At 49.7% G+C, this 11700-nt stretch overlaps 1 protein-coding gene across 1 annotated transcript; it reads left to right on the plus strand.

The window, feature by feature from the left end:
* Positions 1-284: 284 nt before the first annotated feature.
* On the plus strand, positions 285-10967 carry Tle7 (TLE family member 7). The gene is made up of 10 exons (NM_001370839.1): positions 285-487; positions 7937-8046; positions 8156-8178; positions 8339-8397; positions 8731-8943; positions 9034-9275; positions 9474-9615; positions 9760-9913; positions 10252-10325; positions 10611-10967. Exons 1-10 carry the CDS (start codon positions 317-319, stop codon positions 10713-10715), a joined length of 1293 nt encoding a protein of 430 aa, NP_001357768.1. The 5' UTR covers positions 285-316; the 3' UTR covers positions 10716-10967.
* Positions 10968-11700: the final 733 nt, after the last annotated feature.

The raw sequence follows: 11700 nt of genomic DNA on the forward strand, positions 1-11700 counted from the left end.
GCCAGCCCCTTCCGCTTAGTCAAGAATCGGACGACGGGAGAGGAGCTGATCTTGGCCTTTTTTTTGGGGGGGGGGTGCGGGGGGGGGGCTAAGCACGCAGCCATTGGGTTGGGCAAGGACCCAGTTTCCTTTAGTTCCACACACTACAGCTCAGGTAGAGCACCTTCCAGGCCTCCCGGGAGGATAGGGGTGGGGGTGGGGGCGGCTCCGTGCTGAGGCCTGGACCAGTTGGGAAGGCGCTGGGGTCATCGGCCTACTCTTTCGTCTGCCTCCTTCCTGCTCCAGTTTCATCTACCATAGCAGGGCGGGTCTTCAAATGGCTGACATGTTCTTGAGGTGTGGCTCCCACCCCCTATCGGCCGCGGAAATCCCACCCACCCTCCGTCCAAGCCCAGCCTCCAGGAAGCCTCCCTCAACTGCACACTGCGCCAAGTGTCTCCTGTGGCGGCCCCCGGGTCCCCCCAGCAGAGACTCGCAACCAGTCACGGTAAGAGACTAGTCTGTCGCTGTCAATCCCTGTGTGTCCTCCTGTCTTTCCCTCACCCAGGGTGGGACCACCCATTTGTCACCAGGGCATGGCCTCCGAGGGCTCCTCCCAGCACAGGCCCGAGCTTCATGCACCCAGCTGCACAGATCCCCCCTCCCACGCCATTCTCAGAGTGGGGGCCTCGTGCAGGGCTGTCTGGGCCTGCAGCTGGCGTCTGGTGCAAGGGGACAGGGACATGAGCGCTACATGTGGGTCTGGGGGTGACCTGCATAGGGAGGAGGGCCGGCAAAGCAGCCATTTAGGAATCCTCTTTCGCTCCTGCTGCCTCCTAGTGGAGCAACTCGCCTGGCCGCTTCCAGCAAGGCGGGAAACAAATAGTTGCCATGTCACCAGCGTGAGGCCACTGGGTCCCCTCGGCCACACGAAGGCTCTTTCTCTGCTCGGAACCTGAGGAGAAGCCCTTCGCCAGCTGCCTCAAATCCAGGACCCCACAGCAGCTGGGGCTGAGGTGCTGGTGGGAAAATGTCCCCAGCGTCTCCTAGGGGAGCCTGAAGAGATGGCGGAGACTAGAGGGCTGCAGGGGTGTCCGACGGGAGCGCACTGGTTAGCCCACCGCGTCCTCTTTAAAGAGGGCTAGCAGTCTAGTGATGAACCAGCTCCCAGTCAGAGGAGCTCAGGAGAAGGGCTGCGGTGAGGCATGTCGCCCCCAAGACCCTGATAGTGACAATTCAAGGCTTAGCTCAAAGCTCCCTAGGAAGAAAACGGAGAATTCTGGACAGAAACTGGACTGTAGGATTCGGAATGTAAGTGTTCAGCCTCCGGGTGGGAAAGGAGAGCGCCTTGTGTGAGAGGCGATCACCATCATCACGCTTGTCTGAAAGGAGGCCCGATAAGGCTTGGAGAATTGAAAGTTCCCCAGTGACATCAAAGGACCAGATGAATATGGAGGAGATGAATAGTGAGAAGGGACCTGGCCCATTGCCGTCCCTTCCTTCTGGAAGGACCCTATTGTACACTGCTCAGAGCAAAAGTCACCTCTCTTTTGTGTCTCCTCCCCGACCCCCCCCCCCCCCACCCCCGATTCTGTGACCTCAGCCTACTCTTTACCGCCCTCTGCTCTTTGGACTTGGAACTGCAGATGTCCCGCACTGTATGAGGAAGGCAGGAAGTGTTTGGTACCTGTGAATTTTCTCCTTTATACGTTTTCATCAACAAATGTCTAGGTGACTCTCTCTGGAGCACTTTGTTGAAAGAGAAGCACCTGCACTGGGAGACTGAAGAGGGGTAGGGGTGGGGTGGGGTGGGGTCAGTGCTCTGAGCATAGCTCTCTAGTGAACTACCTAGGAACCCCAAGGGCCTTATGGGTGGAAATTAGATTTGAGCTGCTTCATACTTGTTCACACTCAGGCATAGCCTCAAATAAAGATCTGCAGGCCAGTGTTCTTGGTTCTGGTACCACCTAGGGGTTAACCCACCAGCTGGGGTACACCTTAGCTTCCACGGACATCATTTGACTGTATTCCCTGGGCAAGGGGACATCTACAGCTGACTGGCCCTTCTAGGGTTGTAAAGGCAAGAAACCAAGGCCAAAGTACCTGGAGTTCACTGGATGGAGAGGAAGGAGGCTCATGGCACTGGGACTTTCAGGCCTTTAACTCATTGCTTTTTTTTTCCCCTTGAAAAAAATGCACACAAATACCAACACAAAATCCACCATTTTAACTCTATAAAATGTACAATTCGGTGATGTCACAGCATTGAACAACTACCATAATTTTCCAGTTTTAGAACATTTACATCATTACATGTTACCAGCCTGGGCCTCAGCTTCCCCATCTGAAAATGAAGCTAATAAGAAACGGCTTTCCTAAGACCGGAGGCGATGTAATCAAACTTCTGTTTCTGTAGTAGGAATTAGCTTGCTTGGATAATGAGGGGTGTGGGCGTGACCCCCAAGATCAGTGAGAGCATCAGTGGTGCCAGATGGCAAGTAAATAAATGTCAAAACATTGGCATAAAAGTCTTAGAAGGTACTGGAGATGAACTTTTAATTCCAGCACTCAGCAGGCAGAGGCAAGTGGATCTCAATGAGTTCAAAGGCAGCTTGGTCTACTTAAGAAATTCTGGACCCACCAAGGCTACACGGGGAGGCCTTGTCTCACAAGTTGAGAATCATCCAGATGGCTTTCAAAAAGAAATATAACTATAGCCAGGCATGGTGGGCACCCATTTTTAATCCCAGCACTCAGTACATTGAGGCAAGTGGATCTCTTGAGTTCAAGGTCAGCCAGGCCAACCAGAGCTACACAGTGAGATTCTGTCTCAAAGAAACAAAACAAGCTGAAAAAGATTTGAGTTTCTTATCCTAAACACAAGTTTTATAGTATTTGATAGAAAATTACTCATATTTAATACTTCTTGCAACATTAAAAATAGCCACCTGGGCTTGGATTTGTATTCTGGTTTTGGACAAGAATCTGTGGGATTCTACCCCTCACCTCCAATTAATCCTATGGTTCCAAATTAGGGACAGAGCACAGGCCCTGTGTCCTTCACTGTGTATTTTCTGTGAGAATCATTAAAGAGGTATTTACCGAAAGAGGGATTGTGTCAGGACAGGGATTTATGTGAAGTTCCCTCCTGGGTAGTTTACACAGCGGGCTGTAATAAACTGCTAACCACTTTACAAGAAACCCAGTGATCCCTTTGAGAAGTTCTTTCCTCCAAGGGCTGCAATGACCACAGGCACTGTCTCCTCTGTTATTCAGGAGTTCCTCAAGGATGTAGGCTTGGCTTTGGCCTGGTCTCGGCTCAGTGCACAGGAGCATCAATGCATCTGTATGATTACAAGTGACCGGGGAACATCATTCCTAGATAAGGGACAAGCAGGAGCCAAAGCCCCAGCGTGAGAACGTGCTGCCTAGAAACGTACTGAGGGTCGGGTATGGCAGGAACAGGGAGCAAATAAGAGGAGAGCTGATATACTGGAGTCTTAAACACCAGGCTTCAAACGTCTTGGGGGCCAGAAGAGGAGAGAGGGGAAGGGACAGGGTTTTGGAGATGGGAGGTAAAAGATTTCTACACAGCAGCTATTGCAAGATTTTTTGCTTCAAAAGAAGAAAGTCAAGGGATGGAAAGGAAATCAGAGTAGAGAGTTTGGTAAGGTGAGAGGACAGGCATGGGACAGATGAGGGCAGGAGAGTAGGAGTGTCCAACTCACCAGCAACTGTCCTTCTGTGGGAAGGAACCAGGGGGCAGAAGAGCTGTGTAGGATGTGTAGAGCATCTCAGACATGGTGCTCTAACCAACAGCAGCAGCGGCACCTAACATCAGTATGCCCACCACCACATCACCACTGATATCACCTTCACTACCACCACATCACCAAAACTATCACAATAATATTATCACCACCATTACCACCAGTTTTGAAACCATTGCTACCACTACCACCACCATCACCGTTACCACAGTAACACCATCATCATCTAGAATCACCACTGCATCATTATCTAAATTGACACCTCTGCCACGTTACCGTCACTGTCACCACCCCCATCACTGACCCCATCTCTATCACTTCTCCCATCCTGACATCACCAATCTCCATCATCCCCATCTCAACAACCCCTGTTATCCCCATCATCACTACCGTTCCAGCCACTGCAACCATTTTTCCTAAGCCACCATCTTCATCACCAAGCACCCAGTGAGAAGTACAGATTCTCAGCTCCGGACCTCTTGCATCTGAATTTCTGGGACGTGGGACATCAAGCTCTCCAGAGAACTCTGAAGGATGCTCAAATTTAAAAATCTCTAGACAAGACAGCCACAGAAATGCAAGGCTTCTCTAGTGGTGAACTAGAAAAGACAGGTGTAAGGCCATAGCAGGAAGAAGGAGAGGGGATGGCCCCCTCCTTTCGCTAACTCCCTGATGTTTGGTTGCCTTGGTGGCTGGCGATCTGCCCCAGGAGCAGAGGGAATTCATTCACCTAGAGCTGGGGCAGCAAGTACCTTTTGACCCAATACTGGCTCGTATAGGTCAGCTGGAACCCAGAGGCTCATGTTCCTGAAGTTTCTCACTCTATCCGTTGAATATATGTGGAGAGATTCCACACCTCATTCTCCACCCAGAGACACAAGAGCTCAGCACGAGTGTGGCCACACCCTGATATTGACCAGCCATTCAGAATCCAGCACCTGACCGGGTTCTCACCCAGGGCTTCAGTATTTTGTTAGGCCGCTGTTTACCACAGGTGCTGGGCAGCCCATCACCCCTACCCTTCCAGAAGGGTGGATCCAGGCCTAGCCAGGTCTTTACCATCCCACTTCCAACCTTTAGGCTTTGACCTGCCTTCTGAGGTGAGTTCCCTGCCGGAGAGTATTTTGAGTGCAGGATCGCTCACTTTTGGAGAGAAGGGAGGGGAACCGGTGACTTGGCTCCTTCAAAAGCCTTGTCTTATCTTTATGGTGAAAGCCTAGTTACCTTGAAGTCACAAGTCCTGATTAAGGCGTCTCACTGGCTTTAAGTTTTACTCAACTTTCATAAGATCAACTTGCAAGCAGGGCTTCCTTAAGGTACCCCTCTGCTTGGTCTCACCAGAGCCAAAACTAGCCACCCCTTACCCCACCCCGTGTCCCTAGTTAAAGGAAGCCCGATGCCTCTCAGAGAAAATATATTAACTGAACAAAAAAAAAAAAAAGTAACCAAGAAGCATAAGGACAATGATTTGGGGAAGATGAAAAGCCATTTGGCTCTGGCTCAACCACTGTTAACATGACCTGAAGCATTCCCCAGGGAGAAAAAGCAACATCAGGTCTTGTTGTGACTAATTTCCCCCTTCCATTCCTTGTTCCTATTTTCCACTTTCTATATTGAAACACAGCTATTCGTCTTAATCTCTTGTACATATGTAAACATATATAAAAATAAATTCAAATTTCTATCCTTTCTTATACAAAGGTAATAATATTTTGAACATTTTTCTGAGCTTTGTAAACTGCCCCTCTAATATTATACCATGTCAGTGACTCTGTGTGTGTGTGTGTGTGTGTGTGTGTGTGTGTGTGTGTGTGTGTGTGTGTGTGTGTGTGTGTGTGTGTGTGTGTGTGTGTGTGTGTGTGTGTGTGTGTGTGTGTGTGTGTGTGTGTGTGTTTGTGTGTTTAAATACTGTGTACTACTCCACTGTGGGAATTGGCTAGCGCTTACATCACCAGTCTTCACCTGTGCTGTTTGGGGTTTGCACCAATTTACACACATACCAATTTGTACATATCCAGTTGTGTGTCGTGTACAGGATAGCTTTGTGAAAGTGGGAGGTAGGAAAGTGAGCCAGAGGGGACACAGTGTGAGGCTGTTCTGTGCTTTCTAGCCACTTGACCTGGGACTCAGGGCTTACTTGCTCCACACTTCACTTTTTAAATCTGTGAAGTGTGCCCTGGCATTTGGGAGGCTGAGGCAGGAGGATAGTCAGAAATTTTGAGTCCAGCCTGGGCTACAGGATGAGATCTTGTCTCAAAAACAGTATCTATAAAATGGTTCAGAAAGACTTGGAGTTTAGCTCAGTGAACGAGTGATTTCCTAGCACGTGTGGGGGAAGGACTTGGGTTTGATCAGTGGCACCTCCAGACCAACAATCAACCAACCATAAACAGAGCATACAGCAGCAAAGAGCAAATGAGATCTTCTATGTGAAACATTTAGTTTAGGGCCACATAGACAGCTAATCCTTGGCAGGTTGCTGGGTTTCTGTTAAAGTCCTGCTAGAGCCTTTTATGAGAGTCACAGATTGAGACTCCTGTCATACCTGATGATCTGAATGGAAGATTCCCTCTCCAATGGCTACCCATGTCCCCAAGGTTTTTGTTAGATTCTCTTAACAGAAAACATGGAGCTTCCCAGGGACGTATCTAGGGTTAGCTGTTGGGTAGGTTGGAGTGGAATCTTTCTAAACAGGGCACTGGCTTGTCTTAAATTCACTGATTCTCCTGAACAGGCTGCAGTTAAGTGCACCATCTTCCTTCATTGACTATTAGCCTTTCTACAATGTTCCACTGCCTTCATGTGTGACACTGTTCCCATCTTAGAGTTATCTCGGGGTGTAGCAAATGTCAATGACTGGCAGGCCAAGTCTTCAACATCTGCATCCCGATCTCACCAGACAGTGTCTGATATTTGAGTTCATGGGCCCAAGTTCTTCCATGCTGTCTCCTGTAGTGGGTGGGACACCCCATGGCCTGCATGTGCCTTTCCTGTCGCCTCAGGGTTTGGGTATATTGGGGAATGAGTCATATTTGAAATGGGTATGTCCAAATTAAACAGTGAGTTTGATTTTGTCTACGCAGAAACAGTCCATTTCTGCAAAACTTAGTTGAAAGTCAATCTTTGGAGGCTTTACATTAAAAGAGGTGTTCTCAGAACATTCTGAACAGACTTTGTGCAGTAGACCTGGAAAACCTGGATTTTTTTTTTGCCTCTGTTCTCTGTGTGTGTGTGTGTGTGTGTGTGTGTGTGTGTGTGTGTGTGTGTGTGTGTGAGAGAGAGAGAGAGAGAGAGAGAGAGAGAGAGCACCAGAGGTTGATACCAGCTGTCTTCCTCAACCATACTCCACTTTTTTGGGGGGGGGTGAGCACATGTGTATGTGCATATGCATGTGAGTGTGTACATGCCACAGGGCACTCGAGGAGGCCAGAGGGTAGCCTTTCAGCAGCCGCTTCTCTTCTTCCGCCATATTTTGAGGCAGGGTTTCTCTGTGGCTGCGACTGAGCTGCATACTCCAGGGTGTCTGGTTTTCAGGCTCCCGAACAATTCCGTTCCCACGTCCCACCTTGCTGTACATGTGCAGAGATTATAGCGTGTGCTACCACATCTGGATTTTCACCTAGGCTTGAGGACTGAAGTCAGGCCATCTGGCTAGTGGAGGCATCTCCTTGGCCCTTATTTCTTTTGAGGCAGGGTCTCTCATTAAACCCTGGAGCTTAGTAATTCAGAATGGCTGACCAACAAGCCCCAGGGATCCTGTCTGTCTCCACCTTCCCGGCAGGCACTAGGATGACAGATCCATACTTGGCTTTTCACGTGGCCACTGGGGAATCTGCACTAGATCCTCATGCTTGTGCAACAAGCATTCGCCAACAGAGCTCTTTCCCCAGTGCTTTTCTGTTCTCTCCAGTAGTACAGGCTGACTTGGGAACCCAGGATCTGTTTTGCTGGGTCCCTAGAGCCAGATGGTTCATTAACTTGATTGACCCAAGAACATGAGTGAAGAGAAAGAGGACTTGTTCAGGACACTCAGAATTTATGATGAAACAAAGGAGATAAAGAAGATGCCAGAAAGCTCGGGTGTTTTTTCTCACCATGGGCAACGAGAGCAACACCAAGTAGACGGTGCACAGGGAATGCTCCAGCTGCCCCCATGTCCCTCAATACAGCATGACCCTGTTTGTCAGGAGATGCACAGTATGATGCAGCAGCAGTGGGATCCTCACGCCCAGGACACATCTGGACTCCAGTCCATGTGGTTTTCAGAAGCAGAACCAGAAGGAGGAACTGGCTCAAGGTAAGGCTACAAGGACCAAGACTGGGCAGTGATGGACTGTCCTGGGCAGAGAGGGCCCAGCACCAAGTTCTGTACCTCACACCATCTTCCCTCTCTTCCCTTCTGTCAGATTCCAACCAGGAGACAAGACTGGTAAGTTTCTGTCTGTGACAGTGTGGGTGGGGAGGGGGAGTGGCCCAAGCTGGATCCAAGATGGCAGATGAGGTGCCCAGTTTGGTGTTACGGGAGTTTGTGTCTCTCTGTTGCTGTGATACGCTGTCCATGAGAGGTGGGCATGGCTGTTTCTCTGCAGGCCAGTTCTCTTCTCCATCCTTGCCCAACAGAGAAGTCTGGTCATTCCTCAAAGCCATTGTAAGTACCTTAATATTACGTTTTCAATACCCAGGCATCATTGTTCTTTCCTACCCACCCTCTAATAGAGAAGTGGTGCGTTTGCACACCTCTCTTTCCTTTCTCTTAGGTAGGGTGGCCTGGGATGCCACCTTCTTAGCAACATTGTCTTCCTTCTTTCACTGTTCTGATAAGTAGTCTCTAAAGCCCACAGGGTAACTTCTATGGGCGATATGACTTGGGGGTGGTGGTGGAGTGTCCCTGAGCGAAACTCTTATGAGAAAGCTTAGGAATTTGGGGATGAGGGACAGAGCAGGCTTCCCCCTTGGTGGACCAGTCCTGTCCTCTCTCCAGCCTCCCATTCCGGATGAGGCAGTGGTCAAGCAGAAGTCCCCATGTGGTTCCTGGCGGGTTGGAACTCTCCGTCACGGGAAGCGAGTCAACGCCATTGCCATCAGCAGTGCTCCCTGCCACGTGTACACGTGTGGCACTGGCTATATCAGGGTGTGGGATGAAAATGCGCTGCATGCCTCAGACAGGGCACCTCAGGCCCAGCTGGACTTTCAGGTGAGGGGCTTCATCAGGTTTAGAGAAGTCAGCCAGGGCCTCTGTCCCCAGCACTACAGAGTGTACTGATAGTGTGTGCTCTTTCCCCAGGACCCTCGGAATCGTGTCCTCACGTGCAAGCTGTTCCCTGATGAGCAGAGTCTCATCACAGGGGGAATGGCCAGGGGTCTGACTCTCTGGGACCTGGCACCCACCCCCCAAGTCAGGGCACAGATGGCTTCCACGGGCTCCATATGCTACTCATTGGCCCTTTCCTCTGATGCTCACCTCTGCTTGGCTTCTTTCAAAGGATTTGTGGAGATTTGGGATGTGCAGAACCAAATCTTGATCAGGTAGGACTTCTCTCTCGAGTCACTCAGGTCTCTCTTGGGAAAGGCTTGAACAAAAGACCTCACTTTCCCTTCATGGCAGTAGGACTATACCAAGCAGCCTGGAAGGTAAATCTAGGGGCTTCCTAGCCATGTAACCTTCCGGGTTGTGGGGGTCGGGGGCAAACATTTCTGAAGACCTCTGAGTCATTTTCCCACCAGGAAACACGAAGTCCCTCCCTATGCGTCCCGATGTGTGGACATCACAGGCTTTAAGTTCTGGACAGGTGGTGAAGACACCACCCTATATTCCTGGGACCTGAGGAGCTACCAGAAGCTGCAGCAACACAGCTTATGCCATGAGGTGCCTGCTTGGTTGCCTACAGGACCTAGTTCGACCCCAGGGTGGGAGCTTAGATGTGGGCACGGATTGGTGAGCATGAATTTGAGGCTGGGTCTTGAGGTGTGGCCCTGGCAGTCTTGAATGCTGACCCAAATCTTCCCACAGATCCTGAGCATCACCCACGACCCCAGTGAGGAATGGGTACTAGCTGGCTTGAAGATGAGCGATGTTGTCATCCTGCATGCTCACCGGGAGGAGAAGTATAAAGCTATTGTCCAAAGATACACACAACATCACAACCTCAAGTTCGCCTCTTGCGGTGAGTTAGAAGTCAGGTGTCCCCATCTCCTTTCCTACTTACCCTCTTTCCTTATGCCTCCCTCACAGGGGCTTCCCATATAGAGTGAAGCAGGGAGGTACAGGGAGACAGATGCTATAGAAGTTCCATCTCATGGGCCTCTTGTTCATTAATAAATAACTCACCATGTCCTGGGTATGGGAGGAGGGTGGCAGCAGATGAAGGGGTGGCTTGGGCCATAAGACAGGGACGCTGAGGCAGAGAAGATAGTTGCTCTCCCCCTAGTCTATTTGAGGACAGTGGGAGTTAGAACAAGAGGCTCAGTCTATGAGCCCCACCCCCATTCTTCCCCTTGCCAGGGACCTATTTTATGGCCACTCTGGATGAGGTGATCCACTGCCTAGCTGCACCCTCTCTAAGAAGGTTGTTCCAGGTACGGAAGTGGGGAGTTGGGGGGAATGAAGATGTGTGCACCGAAACTCTCAGAGCCTGTGGCCCCAGATCTCTACTTGATGGGTCCCAGAAAGAACTAGAAAATACCACGGAGATGGCCTTCTGCAGTGGGAGGGGCTGTGGACAGATCCTGTGAACTCATTATCTTCACTTTGAGCTTTTTCCATGACACGGGGAAACCCTGGGTCTACATAAACCTTGGACCATGAAGTCCGGCTCATGTGTGGCTCAAACCCCAACCCTCCTTGTTGTCATCTCTTCCTAGGCAGAGGAATGCTATAACATTCTGTGCTGTGAAGTGTCCTCTGATAATCGGTATCTGGTCACGGGTTCCAAGGATAGTGCCACAGTGTATCAGCTCTTATACTGAAGGTTGCGGGCTACCATCTTGCTGGTGAAGAACCACGGAGGTCAGATCGCGGGAGCTCACAGTGCCGGACATCTTCCACAACCTGCCTCCCTCTACTTGAGCCTTGATGGCTGGCTGGCTGCACTCCCAGGCTTTGGTTATATGACTTGGGGGCTTTTCTTTTTGTTTCATCCCCTATCACTGATTTCTGTGTTTGGCAGGTAACTTTATGAGATATGGCTTTGGAATTAATAAAATAGAGCAAAACTTGGAGTACCGATTGTGTGTTTCAGATAACGAAGTTATAGTAATGGCCTATATCTGTATTTAGCAAGTGGGGGCATGCCATTCTTCCAAGGTGGGGCCTATTAGTCACTTTTATGTTGCTGTGATAGAATACCCTGACAAAAAAAGCAACTTAGAGAAGAAATGGTTTATTTCTGGATTACAGTTCTGGAGGGATAGTCTCTCATGACAAGGAAGTCATGGTAGCAGAAGTGTTGGGCCAGATGGGTAGATGGGAAGCTGGGAAACTGGGAACCTGAGTGACCACATCTCATCCATCTTATGATGATGATGACAATGAGAAAGAGACACAGAGAGAATCCAGTTGCATTCTTCCTCCTGTCCTTCTATAGTGGGATGGACTGAGGACAGATCCTGTGAACCCATGGACTTCACTTTGAGCTTTGTCCATGGCACAGTGAAGCCCTGAGTCTACATAAATCCTGAACCTTTTCCAACACATGTCTGCCTGCCAGCCGCCATGCTTCCTACCGTGATGATAATGTACTAAACCTCTGAAACTGTAAACCAGCCCCTATCAAATGTTTTCCTTTTAAGAGTTGCTGTGGTCATGGTGTCTCTTCACAGCAGTAAACCCCCTCCAACCAAGATACCATGAAAGACAAACAAATTTGTATTTTCACTTCATTAATGATGAGTTCTATATGTTACTACAGCCCCCTCTCTCCTCCCTCTTTGTCTTCTCCTCTCCTCTCTCTCT

Source organism: Mus musculus, chromosome 8 (genome assembly GCF_000001635.26).
Source record: "Mus musculus strain C57BL/6J chromosome 8, GRCm38.p6 C57BL/6J".
NCBI lineage: Eukaryota > Metazoa > Chordata > Mammalia > Rodentia > Muridae > Mus > Mus musculus.

What these genes read in the sequence shown, in the direction of transcription:
- Tle7 (NM_001370839.1), top strand. Translation starts at nt 317, where the DNA reads ATGGCTGACATGTTCTTGAGGTGTGGCTCCCACCCCCTATCGGCCGCG. An exon ending in GAGACTCGCAACCAGTCACG is followed by an intron (nt 488 to 7,936) that starts GTAAGAGACTAG and finishes CCTGTTTGTCAG; the next exon opens with GAGATGCACAGTATGATGCA. An exon ending in GGTCATTCCTCAAAGCCATT is followed by an intron (nt 8,398 to 8,730) that starts GTAAGTACCTTA and finishes TCCTCTCTCCAG; the next exon opens with CCTCCCATTCCGGATGAGGC.